The sequence below is a fragment of the Muntiacus reevesi genome, chromosome 1 (genome assembly GCF_963930625.1).
Source record: "Muntiacus reevesi chromosome 1, mMunRee1.1, whole genome shotgun sequence".
Classification (NCBI taxonomy): domain Eukaryota; kingdom Metazoa; phylum Chordata; class Mammalia; order Artiodactyla; family Cervidae; genus Muntiacus; species Muntiacus reevesi.
This window is the reverse complement of record NC_089249.1, coordinates 169331412-169351811: the sequence shown is the minus strand read 5'-3', so window position 1 is coordinate 169351811 and position 20400 is coordinate 169331412. Positions and strand designations below refer to the sequence as shown.

At 51.1% G+C, this 20400-nt stretch overlaps 1 protein-coding gene across 1 annotated transcript; it reads left to right on the top strand.

Annotated features, from left to right (window-relative positions):
* The first annotated feature begins 13463 nt into the window (after nucleotides 1–13463).
* GJB3 (gap junction protein beta 3) lies at nucleotides 13464–20400 on the top strand. Its single transcript, XM_065930427.1, has 2 exons — nucleotides 13464–13800; nucleotides 17398–20400. Exon 2 carries the CDS (start codon nucleotides 17432–17434, stop codon nucleotides 18242–18244), a length of 813 nt encoding a protein of 270 aa, XP_065786499.1. The 5' UTR covers nucleotides 13464–13800; nucleotides 17398–17431; the 3' UTR covers nucleotides 18245–20400.

The following is a 20400-nucleotide window of genomic DNA, read 5'->3' as shown; positions in this document are numbered from 1 at the left end:
ATGACGATAAAATCTTTGCTATGGCCTGCAAGGCCCTACCTGGTCAGGCGCTGGCTTCCGCTCCAAACTCATCTCCCTAAGCCCTCCCCTTCTCGAATGTCACCTCCCCTCCCCCACACCCAACCCCCCTCCCCCACATACACCAGCCTTCTCCTACCATAGTGGAGTCTTTTTGCACCAACGTCTGCCAACCCTCTTCCCCCAGCTTCACACGACTGTCTCCCTGGCATTCTTATCTCAAATCAAACATCCTCTCCTCCAGGAGGCCCTTTCTGACCCATACCTCCCCTCATGAAACACACAGGCCACAGAGTCACCCTCTACCACATGACCCCATTTTATCTTCTTCATGGTGTCTACTGGTATATGACACTTTCTTATTTGTCCACGTGTTTATTCCCTGTATCATCCCACTAGGATGGACTCCTTGAAAACACAGACTCTGTCATGTTCACCCCTTTATCCACCCGCACCCAGGATGGTGCTTGACACACAGTAGGTACTCAACAAAAATGCTTCGACCCACTGAGTGAGTGGTACGCAGGTGAAGACTGGGCTTCACCCAGGTGAAGAAGTAGGCTGTTGGGTTTAAGGAGGGAAAGCCCTGGCCAGGAGATATCAATTTGGGAGTTGTCAGAAAAACATCTGAGTGCTCTCAGACGCTCAGTCGTGTCCGACTCTTTGCAACCCCATGGACTGTTGCCTGCCAGGCTCCTCTGTCCATGGGGATTCTCCAGGCAAGCATACTGGAGTGGGTAGCCTATCTCTTCTCCAGGGGATCGTCCCAACCCAGGAATCAAACTGGGGTCTCCTGCATTACAGGCAGATTCTTTACCAGCTGAGCTACCAGAGAATATATGAGATAAGATTTTGCTCCAGAATTATCTCTGAGGTAGCAAAGACCTGTCTCATATTCCAGTCTTCACAAAGTCTCCCACATCAGGGCGCGCTCTCAATTAGCACGTTTAGAACAACAAAATGCTCTTTGGGGAAAGCTCGTTAGCCTGAAATAACCTCAATCAATGAAGTTTTGGATATGTATGAGGGTCACTTGGTAGAATCAGAAAATAATGCAGGCAAAGACATTTCAATTAGATTCAAATATTATTCCTGGGGTATGACCTTATAATTGCAAGTATTCATCTTTTTAAGCAAGCCATTCTTATAAAAAGTCACTTCAAGAACAATAACGAAAGTGACTATGTTGTGGAGACAACAAATACACACCTACCAGATTTTTTATTTTAGTTTATTTATGCAGCCTAGTACTATGCAATCAGGCTTTTGTGGCAAAGAACAGAGTTTACAGCATCATACACAGATTCAAAAAGCACTATGACATGAATAACCTGGGCAAAAATAAAGTTCATGTGTTCTGTAAAAGGTTCATGATAACAAAGCTTTAGTGATACTAACCCAGGTCTTAAAGAGAAATGTTAAAAGTTTAAATAAAACTGCTTCATAAAATGGGAGGAGGAAAAAAAATAAAATGTCTTGCTACAATGTCTTATACGGTATCTGATTTTTAAAGTGTATAGTGAACTAACTTAATAAAGGACATTATTATTTCAACTACACTAAAAGTTTACGTATTCAAGTTAGCCCCCAAACCTTTTGGCAAGTCTCCTCACTGGGAATCTAGGGGATTGCTTTTAATTTGGTTTTTATCTGCTATCTGGGCCTCTCTGATAGGTGGATACTCGAGCCCTGAGACTGAAAAAAGTGAAATGAAGTCGCTTGCTCAGTCGTGTCCGACTCTTTGCGACCCCATGGACTGTAGTCTACCAGGCTCCTCCGTCCATGGGATTTTCCCAAGCAAGAGTGCTGGAGTGAGCTGCCATTTCCTTCTCCAGGGGATCTTCCCAACCCAGGGATCAAACCCACCTCTCCCGCATTGCAGACAGGCGCTTTACCATCTGAGCCACCAAGCCCTGAGACTGGCTAATACCATACAGAAGCTATTTGGGGGAGAGATAAGAAGGTGCCCTTGGATGGAGGCTTAAAGACCAAATGGAGTGGGGCTGTGGGGTAAACTGATATCATAAAAGCCCAGGGGTTACAATGTCACAGAGGAGGAAGTTAATATCAGAAGCCAAGAGAAGATTCTAGAAGAGTTTCTAAGAGAAGAAGGTGACCACTGGGGCCCAACACTGTCATGAGTCAAATAAAGACCGCTAAGTGTTCGTTAGATTAACAAAGATGGTCATCGGTGCCCGTGGCAGGGGTATCATCCACAGGGAACGGGCTGCAGAAACCAGGTCCCAGCAAACTGAGGGGACAGTGTGAAGGCCAGGCAAATGGTGACAGCAGGAGGGGACAACTGGACGGAAAAAGGGGGCTGAAATAGAAGGGAACAGAATGGGCTAGGAAATGAAAGGATATTGACTGCAAGAGAATGGGGGCAGTCAAGCCATTTATACATACATATATAATGAGAGAGCCTTGGGAATATTTAGAAGTGGTGAGATGAACCCAGTAGACGGGAAAGAAGGTCAGCATCCCCAAGAGAGTCAGAGGGCATGGGGAGAGCCCTTGGAGGCCCAGGCTTCAACAGGAAAAGAACAGGTCGCTATTGTAACAGGAAGGCAGGGAGGGAAGGGCAGGGCAGGGAGGGAAGGGCAGGGCAGGGACGAGTCACCCCACTCTCTAACCGCAGCTTCCCTCAGCCTTCACTCTCCTGCCACATCTGCCCATGTGTGTTGACCTCACAGGCACCTCCTGACCTGACCCTGTGACCCTCTCTCTGTCTGCCAGCCCCTCCTACATTCCTGTCTGTCTGTATCTAGCCTAGACTCCACAAATCCCTCCCGTCACCCTCATCTCACATGGGAGCTTCTAAATAGATGTTTTCCCAACCCCCTACCCCCGCTAAGCAGAGACATTATTTTGCCAACAAAGGTCCGTCTAGTCAAGGCTATGGTTTTTCCAGTGTTCATGTATGGATATGAGAGTTGGACTATAAAAAAAGCTGAGCACCGAAGAATTGATGCTTTTGAACTGTGGTGTTGGAGAAGACTCTTGAGACTTCCTTGGAATGCAAGGAGATCCAACCAGTCCATCCTAAAGGAGATCAGTCCTGAGTGTTCATTGGAAGGACTGATGCTGAAGCTGAAACTCCAATACTTTGGCCACCTGATGGGAAGAGCTGACTCACTGAAAAAGACCCTGGTGCTGGGAGGGATTGGGAGCAGGAGGAGAAGGGGACGACAGAGGATGAGATGGTTGGATGGCATCACTGACTCAATGGACATGAGTCTGGGTAAACTCCAGGAGCTGGTGATGGACAGGGAGGCCTGGGGTGCTGCGGTCCATGGGGTCGCAAAGAGTCGGACACGACTGAGCAACCAAACTGAACTGAACCCCCACTGGTGGCCAACCTCTCCGAGGGCAGGAACACAGTCTGCCTGGTTTGCCAATGTGTCCTTACACCCCGCACCATGCCTAGTGTATAGTCAGATGATAAGAAATACTTGCTGAGATAAAACTGGAGTGAACTGCCATCCCACCAATACCCTCACTGTCCCTCTGCCCCTCCTGCTTGGCCAACCCCCAACCCAGATCCATCCGACCATGCCGTCCCACCTCCATACCCTGTGCTAGGCTCTGCTGGTGAGAATCAAGCCACCAGCGCTAGGCTGCTGCAAATTCATGTTCTCCAGTCCACGTGACTCTCCTCATTCCTCCCTGCTTCACTCTATCTGCTGCTCTTCATGCTGGTAGCCTTCTCAACTTTCTCCACTCTCCTTGCACTTTCTAGCCAGTTCCATCTTGTTTTCATCCTACCTCTCCAAGAAAGGAGAAGCTGTCTGAGAAGAACGCTTTCCTATACACGGTCACCAGACCTACAGACCTACCATATCCATACAGGTCCTTCTCCCCCAGCACAGAAAAGGGGATGAGCTTGCTACTGCCAACACTCGAATCTGTCCCCCTACCCCGTGCTCAGATGCCCTCCCTCCCCACCTCCTCACTCTTTCCTGTTTCTTCAACCTCTGCTTCTTTCCTGGCTCTCTCAGCATCCAAGCATGTTCATCTCTCTCCCATCCAAAAACCAAAATCAAAATCCGTCTTTGAACCCCTGTCTCCTGCGACTTCCTCCTCATCTCTCTCCTGCCTTGCACAACTGCTCCTCCTGAGTCAGAGATCTGCACATACTGTCTCTACATGCTCACCTCCCTCTGATTCCCACCAGCTATGAGCCAGTCTCGGGCCCAGCACCCCACTCAGACCTTCCCTTGCCAAGCACACCTAAGATTCCTTTGTGAGTAAGCCCAGCGGGTGCTCCCGTCCTCGTCTTAAACTGTGAGTCATTTTAGAGATTAAGCAGCCCTTCCTTATTGAGCCTCTTCCCTGATGTATCCGGTCCACTCAGGATTCTCCTCTCCTTCTAATCTGGGGTGCTACAGTGACAAATAGACTCAAGAAATTAGATCTGATACACAGAGTGCCTGAAGAATTATGGACAGAGGTTCATGACACTGTACAGGAGGCAGGGATCAAGACCATCCCCAAGAAAAAGAAATGCAAAAAGACAAAATGGTTGTCTGAGGAGGCCTTACAAATAGCTGAGAAAACAAGAGAAGTGAAAGGCAAAAGAGAAAAGGAAAGATATACCTATTTGAATGCAGAGTTCCAAAGAATAGCAAGGAGAGATAAGAAAGCCTTCCCCAAATGAAAACAAATAGAGGAAAACAATAGAATGGGAAAGACTAGAGATCTCTTGAAGAAAATTACAGATACCAAGGGAATATTTCATGCAAAGATGGGCACAATAAAGGACAGAAATGGTAGGGACCTAACAGAAGCAGAAAATATTAAGAAAAGGTGGCAAGAACACACAGAAGAACCATACAAAAAAGATCTTCATGACCCAGACAATCACAATGGTGTGATCACTCACCTAGAGCCAGACATCCTGGAATGTAGTCAAGTGGGCCTTAGGAAAGATCACTAGGAACAAAGCTAGTGGAGGTGATAGAATTCTAGTTGAGCTATTTCAAATCCTAAAAGATGATGCTATGAAAGTGCTGCACTCAATATGCCAGCAAATCTGGAAAACTCAGTAGTGGCCACAGGACTGGAAAAGGTCAGTTTTCATTCCAATTCCAAGAAAGGCAATGCCAAAGAGTGCCCAAACTAGCGCATAATTGCACTCATCTCACATGCTAGCAAAGTAATGCTCAAAATTCTCCAAGTCAGGCTTCAACAGTACGTGAACTGTGAACTTCCAGATGTTCAAACTGGACTTAGAAAAGGCAGAGGAACCAGAGATCAAATTGCCAACTTCCGTTGGATCATAGAAAAAGCAAAAGGGTTCCAGAAAAAACATCTACTTCTGCTTTATTGACTATGCCAGAGCCTTTGACTGTGTGGATCACAACAAACTGTGGAAAATTCTTCAAGAGATTGGAATTCCAGACCACCTACCTGACCTGCCTCCTGAGAAATCAGTATGTAGGTCAGGAAGCAACAGTTAGAACTGGACATGGAACAACAGACTGGTTCCAAATCAGGAAAGGAGTACACCAAGGCTGTATATTGTCACCCTGCTTATTTAACTTATATGCAGAATACGTCATGAAAATGCTGGGCTGGATGAAGCACAAGCCAAGATTGCCAGGAGAAATATCAATAACTTCAGATACACAGATGACACCACCCTTATGGCAGAAAGTGAAGAAGAACTAAAGAGTCTCTTGATGAAATTGAAAGAGAGTGAAAAAATTGGCTTAAAACTCAACATTCAGAAAACTAAGATCAGGCATCTGGTCTCATCACTCCAAGGTAAATAGATGGGGAAACAATGGAAACAGGGAGAGACTTCTTTGGGGGGCTCTAAAATCCCTGCAGATGGTGACTGCCGCCATGAAATTAAAAGACGCTTGCTCCTTGGAACAAAAGCTATGACCAACATTACTTTGCCAAGAAAGGTCCATCTAGTCAAGGCTATGGTTTTTCCAGTAGTCATGTATGAATGTGAGAGTTGGACTATAAAGAAAACTGAGCACAAAAGAACTGATGTTTTTGAACTGTGGTGTTGGAGAAGACTCTCGAGAGTCCCTTAGACAGCTCAGAGAGCCAACCAGTCTATCCTAAAGGAAATCAGTCCTGAATATTCATTGGAAGGACTGATGCTGAAGCTGAAGCTCCAATACTTTGGCCACCTGATGTGAAGAACTGACTCATTGGAAAAGACCCTGATGCTGGGAAAGATTGAAGGCAAGAGGAGAAGGGGACGACAGAGGATGAGATGGTTGGATGGCATCACCGACTCATTCGACATGAATTTGAGCAAACTCCAGGAAATAGTGGAGGACACAGGAACATGCTACAGTCCACTAGGTCACAAAGAGCTGGACCTGACTTAGTGACTAAGCAACAACAACATTCTATTGTATGGGTAGACCACATTTTGTTCATCTGTTCTTCCTTTGATGGACACACAGGTTGTTTTCAAACACTTGGCCACTGTGAACAGTGCTATTGTGAACGTTCATACCAGGCATTTGTCTGAGTCTCTGCTACCAGATCTTTCAGGTATACACCTGGGCTGGGACTTGCTGGGTCAAGTGGTAATTCTATGCTTAACTATTTGAGGACACACCAAGCTGCTTTCAGCAGAGGCTGCGCCATTTTGCATTTGCACAAGCCAGCCATGAGCATTCCCACTGTTCTTCTCTTTCCTGAGGCCCAGGCCCATGCATCCGGCTGCCTCCAGAGGCCCATGCGCATGTGTCCCCAGGGGAACTCAGACCACCCGGTAGGGCATTTCGCTGCAGAGGACAGCCTGGCTGTTTTGAAGCAACCACTCCTGAGCACACCCCAGACCTGAGGCCAAGTGTTGCAAGTTCAGTGAGGTTTATGGATGGAGTAGGGGATGCGGGCGAAACTGCCTTCTATGGGCAGTTTCATCATAACAAAGGGTTTCTACAGGCCACATCAGAATGTACCAACAGCCCCTGTCAAAAGATATGCATCAGAATATCATCACAAATACCATTCAGCAAATTCCAGGTGCAAGGTCACTACCACTGGCCTCTACCCACCTTTTCTGCTCCTCTCGTGCTCCCAGCTCAGCTAATGGCCAACCACCTATCTAGGCACCTAGGTCACGTCTTCCTCAGTTTGCAGGAACAGTGAGTTCAGGAACCACAGTCCTGCAACCCAGACCCATCCTAGGCTCTAGTCCCTGGCGCCCAATGCCCATCACCTCCTTGACCCAGAATCAAGGTTCCCCAAGCTCTCACCCTGCAGGGGACTGGCTGACTTCAGGCATATTGCACCTATCTCACCCCAGCTAGCTTCACCCGGCCCCCAAGAAAGGACCCACCTGACCCTTGAACACCAAGGGTTTGGGCCTGGTGGCAAGAAGAGAAGGAGACAGACAAGGCTCGGTCAGTAAAAGCTTCCTGGAGGAGGGAGCACGGTCAGAAAGAGACTTCTGGAGGGCCAGAGGTTGGGACCGTAAGCTAGAAGGGGCTCATTAAACAGTGGCCGTGTGCTGGCCCAGGATTGGGACTTATTGTGTTTTGATCTACAAAGTCCCAGACCCAGTTTCAGGCACTGGGAATGCACCAGTGGACACAAGACAAAAATGACTGTAGATTGTAGTGATGGGGAGACAACTAACAAGAAGAATAAGCAAAATACAAAATACGCTACATGATTTTAGTGCTAAGAAGAAAAATAAAACAGGAGAGGAAAGAGCAGGGGTGTAGGAGGTGGGTTGCAACGTGAATGGGAAGGCCAGGGAAGGCCAGGGAGCAAGCCAGGCAGAGGTGTGTGGGGAAAGTGTGTCAGCTAGAAGGAAGGGTGAGTTCACAGGTGCTGAGGCTGGGAAGACCCAATGTGCACCCAGGACAGCAAGGAAGTCAATGAGGAAGGGCAGGGGGGAGCCAAGAGGCGTGGGGGGATGAGGCCAGAATGTTCCAGTGAGGCCTGAATAGGATCAGCTCACATAGGGTCCTACAAGCCATCCTGAAGCCTTTGGCTGTCATTCTGAGTGAGCGAGAAGACAGTGGATCATTTTGAACAAAAATTACTAGCTGTGTTAGCAGTAGATGCACGGGGCAATGGATAAAACAAGGTGACCAGCTGCAAGACTATTGTAATAATGCAGGAAAGAAATGATTCATGGCTTTAATGTTGGCAGAATAACACTAATGGAGTCAGTGAGAAGTTTCTCAATTCTGAAAATAATCTGAAAGTAACAACAAAATAATTCACTGACACCAAGAGTTCGTGCTTTTTGAGAATGAGCCACCTGTTCTTGCTCAGCCTTTGCAATAAACCTTTCTCAGCTCCAAAAAGAAAGAAAGGAAAGAAGAGGGATTAAAAAAAAAAAAAAAAAGATTCACTAACATTGAATGTGCAGTGTGAGAAAAAAAAGTCAACGTGACTCCATCTGAGGCCTGAACAGGTAGGTGAGTAAAATTGCTGTTTACTGCAAGAGTTCATGAGTAGAGAAGGCTGAAGAGGAGTCTAAGGAATAGGTTGCCAAATACAGGACACCCAATGACGTTTCAGTTTCAGATAAACAACTGATTTTTTTACTTTAAGTATGTCTCATGGACTATCTGAAATTCAAATTGAACCGAGTGTACTGAGTTTGGGTTTTTGTTTTTGCTTTCCTTTTGCTTTGTTTCTAAATCTGGCAGTTCTGTTAAGAAACAAATTCAGCTGAATTTGGGAGGTGATAAGTTTGCAATACCTGTTTGACGTCCAGGGGGAGAGGTTGATCTGGAATTCAGGGAAATGGTCTGGGCTGGAGATAAGTATTTAGGAGTTGTCAGCCTAATTGTGATGTTTTGAACCCTGAGAGGGATGACATTACCAAGAGAGTGAGAAAGGACAGAGAAGGAGTCCTGGGAATAAGCACCCCGATATTTAGAAGTCAGGGAGATCGGGGGTCGGGGGAGGGGGGTGGGACCAGCAAAGGAGACATAGCAAGAAAGACCAGAAAGGAAGGAGAAAAGTCAGGAGACTGATGTTCTGGCCGTCAAACGCTGCTGGGAGTGCAAGGAAAGATACACGCTGAAACTTGACTGTGGGGTTGAGCTATGGAAACATTGGTTGGAATAATGTGGAGTAAAAGCCTGATTAGGGTTCCAGAGAGAGAGTAAAAGGAGATGAGGGATTAAGACAACTCATCTGAGAAGTTTTGCTATTAAAAAAAAAGGAAAGAAATGAGGCTGAGGGTGGAAGATACGCGGTCAAGGGAGTTTTGTTTGCTAGGCTGCAGAAATACCAGGATGCTTATTGTCATGGGAAAGACTGGGTAAAGAACAAAAGGGTGATGACCAGAGGAGAAAGAGGGTGAGAGGTCCTGGGGGGTGAGAAGGGACGGGATCCCAGGACACATGTAGATGGCCTGAACCCTTCCCCAACTCAGAGAAGCTCCGGATTACCTCTATTTGAGGGTCAAGTTGAGCAGTAGAAGTTCCAGGTCACTCAGGAAGTCCTGAAAGGAAAGCAGCATTCTAGCCCGGCTCTGGGACTAGCCCCTTCCTACCCACAGCCCCAGACATGCGGCAGCAGGACTGGAAAGCCCACACGCTTCCTCCAACCTGCTTTCCAGAGGGTTCTGTCTGCCACACCTCTGTGCTCAAGGGTGGAGAAGGCCTTCAGGGCTGCCCACAAACACAAGAAAACCCCAGCAGGAGACCGAAGCCCCCCGATCGGGGCCCGGGCAGAGCTGCAGACAGGGGCTCCTGCCCGGGGGCATCAGCAGCTGGGCGCAGCCTGGGCAGGAAGACCACGGTGGCAGACTTCGGGCCTGCCGCCCCCGGAGACCAGGTGCAGGCCCGCAGGGGAGTGGGGGTGGCAGGGGCAGCTGCCAAGCCCGGGCGCAACACAGCCCCACCCTGAGACAGGAGGCTGGCCTAGATGGCCTCACACACACTCCCCTCTGCAGGAAGCAGATCTTGGCGTGGACAGCACGGCCTGGAGGTCCTCCTTCTGGAACGGGGACCCTTGCAGCTCACTCCAGAAACAGCAAGGGCATCTGACAAGGTCAGAGTGATAGGACCTGGGCAGTCCAATCAGCTGGTTACCAGGGCAGAATAACGCCACCACACATACAGCCACACGTGCACACAACCTCACAAAACCCTACCAGTCACCTCCACGAGCACACACAGTCACAGCCACACACACACCAAACCTGCTAGCTGTGCGCCAAGCTCCCCCGGACACACAGCTGCCCCACCTCACCGAGCAGCCGACAGTCCTCACACACAGCCTTTCACTTTACAAACAGGAACTGGCGTCGGCATCCAGGGAGCTCCCTGATCTCCTGGAAATAATTCCAAGGGATGTTCTGGAGAGCGAGTGCTGAGGAAGTGGGTGAGGTCCCCTCAGATGGGCTGACCAGGGAATACCCCCGTGAGAAGCTGAGACCTGAGTGAGGAGGGGGACGCTGCCCAAGAGCAGTCCACGCAGAAGGGAGGACTGACGCGGCTGCTGCAGAACAGAAATTAGGCCAGGGTGACGGCAGCAGCAGTCCGGGAAACGTGAGGGCAGATGAGGCAGGACTAGGTCACGCGGGGTTTTGAGGTCAATGTCAGGAGAGTGGGTGTCAGAACAAAAGTAATGGTACGTCTCTCTAAGCTTTTAATAGGGGAGCAATGTGATCTGATATATAGCATTAAAACACTACTTTAGCTGGAAGAAACCATGGGAAAAGAACTTTTTCCAATTCTCAGAGTGGGGAAGGCATGTCTAATTATGACCAAATCCAGAGGCCATAAAAGACAAGATTGATACACTTGGCCACACAAAAAAATGTTTAATTCTGCATGGCAAAAACCCCATGTGCAAAGACAAAATACAAGTGTCAGACTTAGAGGGGAGGGTAACATCCTTGTTATTTGCATTATAGACAGAGAGTGTGTTTCTTTCATATGTAAAGAGCACCTAGGAAATCAATAATTTTAAAAACACAACCACCAAAAAAAAATAAATACATAAAAAAATTTAAAAAAAAAATAAAAACACAACCACCCAACAGAAAAAATGAGCAAAAGCAAAAGACAGTTCACAGAAAAAGAAACACAAGTGGCCCTTAAGTGTAGGAAAAGATGCTCATTCTCATTCATAAGAGAAATGCAAAATAAAAATACAATGAGATACTACTAGCAAAGATCATAAAGTTTGCTAATGCTCTGTATTGATAAGAATATGGGGGAACAAGCACTCTGATGGTAGCATAAACTGATACATCTATGGAGGAGATTTGGCAATATCTATCAAATTTTGATTTTTTTATTTTTTTTCTATCAAAATTTTAAATGAGAGACTTCCCTGGTGGTCCAGGGGTTAAGATTTTGTCTTCCAGTGCAGGGGTTGCAGGTTCAATCCCTGGTCAAGGAGCTACGATCCCACATGCTAGCAGCCAAAAAAACAAAACATAATACAGAAGCAATATTATAACAAATTCAATAAATACTTTTAAAATTTTTTAAGTAGCATACTTTAACTCCAAAATTCCACTCCTAAGAATATCCTATAGACACAATTTTAAAAATGTGTTCAGTGATGTTTGTCTAACTGTACTTATCGCAATGATGTTTACAATGGAAAGAAATACAAGGTTGAAAACATCCTTAATTTTCATCGATACAGGAGTGATTAAATATATTACAACACATATGCTATTCAGTTGTATTTTTTTAAGAAACAGCTTTACATACACTATAGGGGAAAATGAAATACTATTCAAATATTTTCTTGATGTGACAACTCTATACCTACTGACAGAGGAAATGTCCTATATTTTGTTACATGAAAATAGCCAAGTGCAGAACTATGTACCCAGCATACCTCTATAGGGTAAACGAAAAAAAGAGGAATATCTATCAAGCGGAATATGCAGTTGATCTTAAGAAGGAAAAAACAATAACTAGAACTGGTCAGGAGGGCAGCCCTGGTGTATAGTCTGGTGCCCAGGGGGCGTCGAGACTGGCACTAGAAACATGAGACTCGGCAGCCGGCAGATAGCACTGCAGCCCTGGGTGGACGGGCTGAATCCACCCAGGAGAGGAGAGGCTGGAACCAGGACATGAAGCACAAGGAAGCCAGGAGTCAAGGAAGCCAAGGGAAGAAAGCGTTTTGAGAGGAAAGGAGCGGTCAGCTGTGATACAGCTCCTCCTGCATCTTCAGGTACTTCTAAAGACGCAGGAGGAGGACAGAGACATGCCTGCAGGATTTAGCACCTGGGAATCCGTGTTGCCCTTACAGGGCTGTCTTTGGTTACACAGTTGGGAGGCGACATTGTTCAAAAGGACGGAAGAGGGACTAGGAGGTGAGGAAGTGGAGAACAAGGTTTGCTCTGAAACGCAGCCCCAGAGGTGGCAGGGTGCTGTTCAGTCTCAGCAAGAATTCTCAGAGTGGCCTCTGATGGCCTCGGCCCTGTGGGTTTGCCCGACCCAGAAACTCAACACAGCCGCAGCCTCCAGAGCTGGCTCTGCTCCTTCTTGGCTGTGTGACCCTGGGCAAATCACCTAACCTCTCTGTGCCTCAATTTTCTCTTTCCTAACAGTGGGAAGGATTGTACCTTCCTCTTCTGGCAGCGTGAGGACGAAGGAAAGCCTGCCCGATAGTGCTTGGACCAAAGATGTCTCTGAGCCCCCAAGGCAGTGATAGTTTTCTACAAGGAGTAAGTAAGTAGGGTGATGGTGTAATCCATCTTCCCAAGTTTGGGGGTACTTTTGAGAGTAAGAGGGGGTGCTGTTAATTACACCAGAGCCACAGGCCTAAGCCAGTACAGTCCTGGGGAGAAGCCATAAATAGTCACCCTCCTGCTAGCAACATCATCTCAGACAGGGAGTCCTTGGGCCCTTTGGTGACTAAGAGGCAGACTCCCCAGGAGGCCGGAAACCCTGGAGGTTCCCCGACAAGGCCGAGGCCCAGGGGCTCCCATAGGTTCCTAGTCATGACACATTAGTCAAGCAGACAAAGCAGCCTTGTCTTCAGAGCCCAGCCCATCTCAGCCCAGGCCAACCCGCGGGCCCCGCCCGCTCCTCAGGGGGTCGAAAGCCCAGGCTAGGCGCCCTCACCTCCCGCTTAACCACCCCCACCCCCGCCCCCCACCCCCGTCCCCCCCATCCCAGCCACGCACACACAGACAGGATCTGCCCCTTGCAGTAACTCCAAGTAACAGCCTGCCCCCATCCCACCCTCACCCCTGCACAGAGGACCCACCCCGCTCCACCTCCTCTCCACAGCAGAGCGCCTCTTCCTGCTGCGGGCACAGGGCCCCTGCCCCCACTCCAGGACGCGGAGCCTGAGCCACGCACGTGTGCAGGGACGGCAGCCGCCCACGCAGGGCCGAGGCCACGGACCAGGCGGGGACAGTGACCCGCAGGGCGCGGACGCAGTCGCCGTGGTAACGCACGTGGGCGAGTCCGATTGCAGTCGGCCCGGGGACCACTTGGCACTTAACAGTGTGGAGCGCTTCACGCCCCGAATCTCATTGGAGCCTTTGCCACACAGCCCTGCCCAGGGCCACCGATGCCCCGGTTTCGCTCACGAAGGAGAGACCGAGGCTCAGAAGAGCGAGCGTCGAGCCCCGACGAAGGTCGCCGGAGGAGCCCGGCACAGCGTCGGGACGAGAACCCGACCCTCGCCGCGGGCGGCTCGCGAGCTCCTCCCCCGACTCGCCCTCCCCTAAGCCGCCCCCGGCCGTGCTGGCCGCCACGCGCCTCCCGGCGACTGCAGAGACGCGGCTCCCTCCCTGCTCGCGCGTGCTTCGGCTCCTGAGGACGCGGGGTCCTGGCTCCCCGGCTGGCCGTGCCGCTGCGGGTAAGCTGCGGGGTGCCTCCCCACCCTGCGACCACGCGCGCTGAGCGCCCCCGGGTGACCCAGGGCGGGGCTGGGGCTTGCTCCTGCCTTCCGGCCACGCTGAGCCTGGGAGGGGAGAGCCGGGGAAGAGATGGAGGGACCTCCCCCACCCCACTCCCCAGCTGCCTTCTCACCCCCTCGGTTCTGGGCGGGGTTGGGGCTCCAGCTGCTGAAGGTTCCTGGACAACCCCCTCCCACGTCGCGCAAACTTAATGGAACGGACGGGAACTGGGGGTGGCGGGTGGGGATAGAGGGGTTCGGCCCCGGGGAGTGGGGCCGGCCGGTGGGCACTGTGGAGTGGGCAGTGAAAGCTGGGTTCGGCTGGGTCCCGGGGCATGGGCAAAGCGGACCGCAGGGAGCTGCTGTTGGGGACGGCAGTGGGGACCGGAACCGGCTCCACCAGTCCCCAACCTCGGCTTGGAGGGAAATTCTTTGCCGGTGAGTCGCGTTCCTAGGGCGTGTCAGGCAGGACTGGGCAGACAGGACTAGAAGGTGGAAGGTGCGGGCCAAGGAGGGACAGCCCCCAGGTGGGCTGTCCTGGGATGGCTCAGGTGGAGACACCTGTCTGGGCCCCTCTCCTCCCCGGACTGGCAGACGGGGTTCCAACCTCCACCAGTTCTTCTTGAACTCCCACCAGGTGAGTGGCAGGCTGAGGAGGGAATGATCTTTTATGATCCTTACATCCGCTCAAGAAAGTGGGAATTATTTTCTCCCTTTGGTGATAAGGCAAGAACGTCAAAGAGATTACCTGGGAAGTCACCCAAGGAAAAGGGGTAGGGCTGAGGCTTGAATCCAGATGTGGCTCCAGGCTCCATGTACATCCCACTGCCCCTCTCTAAAGGTCTGGGAAGGAACTGGGGAGGGGGCCGGAGAATGACACTTCCATATGCTGTTTTATTGTATGCTACTGCCAGTGCATATACAATGATTGCCCTTGTGAAACAGAAATTCATGAAAATTCAGAGAGGTAGAGGATTAAACAAACACTTTAATTCCTAATTCCCTGGGTCGGCAAGATCCCCTGGAGAAGGAAATGGCAACCCACTCCAGTATTCTTGTCTGGAAAACCCCATGGTTGGAGGAGCCTGATAGGTTACAGTCCGTGGGGTCACAGTCGACACAACTAAGTGACTTCACTTTTTCACTTTAATTCCTAATGGTAATTAAATTCTAGGAAGAAAATAAAGGGGGCAGGAGAAGAGTGACTGAGAGGGCAGGGCCTCCAGGTATCTAGGGAAGCCTCTAATTAGAAGATGTTTTAGCAGAGGCCTCAGCGATGACTAGGTTCTGGAGGAAGAGCACTCCAGGCAACAGGGATAATTACAAAGCCCCAGAGGCGCTCATTAGCGTGTGGAAGAGTAGGGTGAGAATGTAGAATCCGGAGTTTTATTCTAAGAGTATGAAAAGCTAGCAGAAAGTTGTTATTGTTGTTGTTATTGCTTTTTTGCTTTGCCGGGTCTTTGTTGCTGCGCAGGCTTTTCTTTAACTGTGGCAAGCGAGGGGCTACTCTTGCAGTGCGCAGCCTCCTCATCGTGGTAGCTTCTCTTGTTGCAGAGCACAGGCTCTAGGACTCTCAGGCTTCAATAATTATGGCTCTAGGGCTCAGTAGTTGAGTTTCCCAGGCTCCAGAGCGCAGGCTCAGTAGTTGTGGCACACGGGCTTAGTTGCTCCGCGGGCATGTGTGATCTTCCTGGACCAGGGATCAAACCCATGCCCCCTGCATTGGCAGGTGGCTTCTTTACCACTGAGCCACCAGAGAAGCCCTAGTAGAAAGTTTTAAACAAGGGAGTGCCATGATTCAACTTAATGAGCTCCAGGGGCCCAGGAGCAGACACTTTGGCCAGCCAAGTGAGTGAAAGTGCCTCAGTCGCGTCCGACTCTGCAACCCCATGGACTATACAGTCCGTGGAATTCTCCAGGCCAGAATACTGGAGTGGGTAGACTTTCCCTTCTCCAGGGGATCTTCCCAAGCCAAGGATCGAACCCAGGTGTCCCGCATTGCAGGCAGATTCTTTACCAGCTGAGCCACCAGGGAAGCCCAAGAAGCCTTCTAGGCCAGCCAAGAGGCTGTGGCAATAATACCAGCAAGGGTGACGGTGGCTGGGAGCAGGGCGGTGGAGGGGTGAGAAGCAGCGATACAGGGATGGTCCTGCAGTCATCGTGCACGCTCAGACGCAGCTCCAGGAGCTCTCAGCCCCACATGTACACACGGAGAGGCGTGTGCTCCTACACCCTCTAGGCAGATACTAGGTGCACTCAGGCAGACCCACCTGTCCACACCCTCTGAGTCACTCCAGGACTGGTAGGAAAATGTGTGATCCGGGGACTTAAAGCATGGCTCCCCACCACAAAGCCCTGGCATCCCGCATGGCTGGGGTGGCTGGGGCTCCCTCAGGCTCCAGCACAGCCTGCAGCGGGTGTCCCTAGATTTTCCCTGGAGCTGATGCCCCCAGGAACCAGACCATTACCCTCTCCACGCACTCTCCCAGCATGAATTGGTCTCCCGACTTCACAACCCACTGGCTGTGAGACCTTAGGGAGGTTGATTTCCCCTTTCTGAGCCCCAGTTTCCTCTCTGAAGAATGGGCTTCATGACCCCAGTTCCCAGGAAGGTAGTGAGGCAACAACAAGGTCAGTTCTGAGAAGCTGGTCTGGGGCAGACATCCATCGGAGAAGGGGAGAGAAGGTGGTAGAGAGCCCAGCTCCGAATTCAGTTCTAGTTTTAAATGAGTGACTTGACCACTCTAGATTTCACATCACAAATGAGTAGCCAGCATTTACTGAGCACTTACTGTGTACCGAGTGCTTTGCAGTCATTTTCTCATTTGATTATCAGTTTCTTCATCTGTCAATGAGAAGCATAACAGTACCTACCTCACAGGGTCATTATAAGGATTAAATGAGTTCCCTGGTGACTCAGACGGTAAAGCATCTGCCTGCAATGCAGGAGACCCAGGTCCGATCCCTGGGTCGGGAAGATCCCCTGGAGAAGGAAATGGCAACCCACTCCAGTATTCTTACCTGGAAAATCCCATGTAGCCTGGTAGGCTACAGTCCATGGTGTTGCAGAGTTGGACACAACTCACTTCACTTTCACTTCATACATAAAGTGTTTAGCTTCTGGCCTGGCCTCATAGTAAGTGTTCAATAAGTAATAATTATTGTTAGCAAGCAAGTGTGCATTCCCTTCCTGCCAGCACACTAGTTCTGTTACTTTGGGCAGGCTACTTGACCTGTCTGTGCCTGTTTCCTCTCTGTAGCTTAGTAAGAATAGCCCTGATGTCTCAGAGTGGTTGGGATGAGCAAACGAATCCATCCACACAAAGAGCTTAGAAGGCGTCTGGCACACAGTAAAAGCTCTATGTGTGTGTGCTAAGTCGCTTCAGCCGTGTCCAGCTCTGCGACCCTTTAGACTGTATCCTGCCAGGCTCCTCTGTCCATGAGGATTCTCCAGGCAAGAATCCTGGAGTGGCTTGGCATGCACCGCCTCCAGGGAGAAGTTCTCTAGGTGTCTGTCGCCTATTGGTGGTTCACACAGGGGCTCTCCTATTCTGTCAGGTGGGCACGGCCCCGGCGCCCCGCCCCAGGCACCATGGACTGGAAGACGCTCCAGGCCCTGCTGAGCGGAGTCAACAAGTACTCCACGGCCTTCGGGCGCATCTGGCTGTCGGTGGTGTTCGTCTTCCGCGTGCTGGTCTACGTGGTGGCCGCGGAGCGCGTGTGGGGGGACGAGCAGAAGGACTTTGACTGCAACACCAAGCAGCCGGGCTGCACCAACGTCTGCTACGACGAGTTCTTCCCCATCTCCAACATCCGCCTCTGGGCCCTGCAGCTCATCTTCGTCACGTGCCCGTCGCTGCTGGTCATCCTGCACGTGGCCTACCGCGAGGAGCGCGAGCGGCGCCACCGGCAGAAGCACGGCGACCAGTGCGCCAAGCTCTACGACGACACGGGCAAGAAGCACGGCGGCCTCTGGTGGACCTACCTGCTGAGCCTCGTCTTCAAGCTCCTCATCGAATTCCTCTTCCTCTACTTGCTGCACACGCTCTGGTACGGCTTCGGCATGCCGCGCCTGGTGCAGTGCGCCAACGTGGCGCCCTGCCCCAATACCGTGGACTGCTACATCGCCCGGCCCACCGAGAAGAAGCTCTTCACCTACTTCATGGTGGGCGCCTCCGCCGCCTGCATCGTGCTCACCTTCTGCGAGATCTGCTACCTCATCTTCCACAGGGTCGTGCGAAGCCTTCACAGGAAGAGCCAGCGCGGGGGCCGCGGCCACGCCGCCTCCGCCAGCCGGGCCTCCACCTGCCGCTGCCACCACAAGCTGCTGGAGGCCGGGGACCTGAGCCCGGACTCCCGCGACAACAAGCTGTGTGCTTCGGCACCCACCATGACCCCCATCTGACACGGGGCCGGGGGGGCCATCCTGGGGCTGCCCGTGGGGACAGAAGCAGGGTCCTATGGTGCCGGTGGAGGGGTCCTACGGGTGCTGGGTGCCCCCACTCTGACTTCACTACACTATGCAATTTCGTTTTTAGCAGATTTTTTTCTTTTGAACGCTGGACACTGTGCCATCTATCTGGTATAGGTCACACCGCAGGCCCAGTGGCGGCCCTCCTGGGAGACAGACGCTGAAAGAAGCCGGTTAACTGCTGCCTACAAGGTGACGCTTGGCAGGGCTTCCCCTAACCCAGGAAGGAGTGATCAGGAGAGGCTTCCCCGAGGGAGGAATGTTTAAGGGAGTAAGATGAGCTTCTTAGCAGGGGAAATCTAGTGCAGATGCCCAGAGGCCATAAAAAGATGCTTGCCTTGGGTTGGATGCACCAAGCCAAAGGGCATCTTCCTTCCGGCACCCAGATTCCTGGGGTGGAAAGGAAGTGTCCGCCCAGTGGTGGAGGGCTGGAGGCTGAGAGTGAGCCTGGGAAAAGGAGGAGGCAGCTCTGGTGACACCCAGAGACCCTCTGGGCCGCCACTGCCCTCCAGGAAGCCCCCACGCCCCCGGTCATTCCTCCAGCTTCAGGCAGCTTTGCTCCCATCTTCCTTCCACACCGTGGAAGTCTGGTGCCAGCCTCTCAGGGACTTGAGGTGGATGTACTGATAGGAACATCCCCAAGGAATTTTTCTTGAAATCAATAAAGGCTGTGTTTTATACAGGTCGACTCTCCTCTTTTCTCCCACGCTCCCACCTACTTCCCTGGTGGCTCAGACGGTAAAGAATCTGCCTGCAATGCGGGAGACCAGGGTTTGGTCCCTGGGTCAGGAAGACACCCTGGAGAAGGAAATGGCAACCCACTCCAGTATTCTTGCCTGGAAAATTCCATGGACAGAGGAGCCTGGCAGACTACAGTTCATGGGTCGCAAAGAGTTAGACATGACTGAGCGACTAACACTTTCCGGGATCATATCTCCAGCCCAAATCTCCCACCAAATGCCACCAAGCAGCTCTATTTGCATGACCCCAGGCACAGCAAACTCAACACACCATAAACCCAACTAAACCATCCCACCCACAAGACCTTGAGGGCAGAGAAGGCAGCCCTCAGAAGGGGACAGAGCTCCAGGCTGGGGCTGGGTTGACCCAAGTGCGAATGGAACCTACAGATACGTATGCTGCAATTGCACATGTGGTCACAAGAGGGCGCTGTGCTCCCTCTACAACTGGACCGCTACTTTACAGCCAGACCCTGCCCTGAGCACACACAATCACAGCCCTCTGGTTGTAAAGACAAACCACACGGCCCTCCTCTGTAACCTGATCATTGTCATCCACAACGGGCAGCCCCACCCTATGTACACAAAATCCCTGTTACTCATACTTTTCACTCCAGGCTTCTCCAACGGCATGCAGCCCAGCCTCACCCAAGTACCGTCCAGCTCCTTCCGCCGCCCAGAGCATTTTCTCCATCCCAGCCTCCCCGCAGACACAAGGACTGTGCAGGGGAGCAGGATCTGAGCCCAAGGAGCTCAGAGTCTGGGGGAGACAGATGCACTCATCCCCCGCACTAACCAAGCTCAGGTGGTTCCCAGTCCTACTCCCGGCACCATGTGCTGACCTGAAATTTAGGGAACACCCAACGTCCAAGCCAGGTCAGGATGGAAAGCAAAGGGGGGTGCAAGGTTATACTAACCCAGAGGAACATTTAGTAACTATCAAAGCCAAGGCCAGGAGCCAGAAATCCAGGAGGCAGTGAGCCAAGAGCTAATGCAGGCGGGGAAAGGGACCCGTGGTTGTGTCGACAGAACAGGCTGGGGTTCACCTTTGCTCTCCTGTGTGGCCATTACCGGGGTGGATAAGCCAGCCAAGTTTAAAGGACCCAGGGCTGGGCTGACACCCACCTCCCAGGTTGAATCATAGCTTAACCACTTCAGGACCACAGCTTCACCATATTGCACCTCAAGCAGGCTTTCAGAACCTCAGTCTTGTCATCAATACAATGGGAATTGTATCAGTCAGTCAGGGTCTCAAAGAAATAAGATGGCACATTCAAACCAAGGAACTGCAAAGAGTTTTCCTTGAGGGACCATTTTTGAAGGTATGGGCCCTGTGTGTGTGTGTGTGTG

Excerpts from the sequence above, each read along its gene's own strand:
- GJB3 (XM_065930427.1), top strand. The coding sequence starts at position 17,432 with ATGGACTGGAAGACGCTCCAGGCCCTGCTGAGCGGAGTCAACAAGTAC.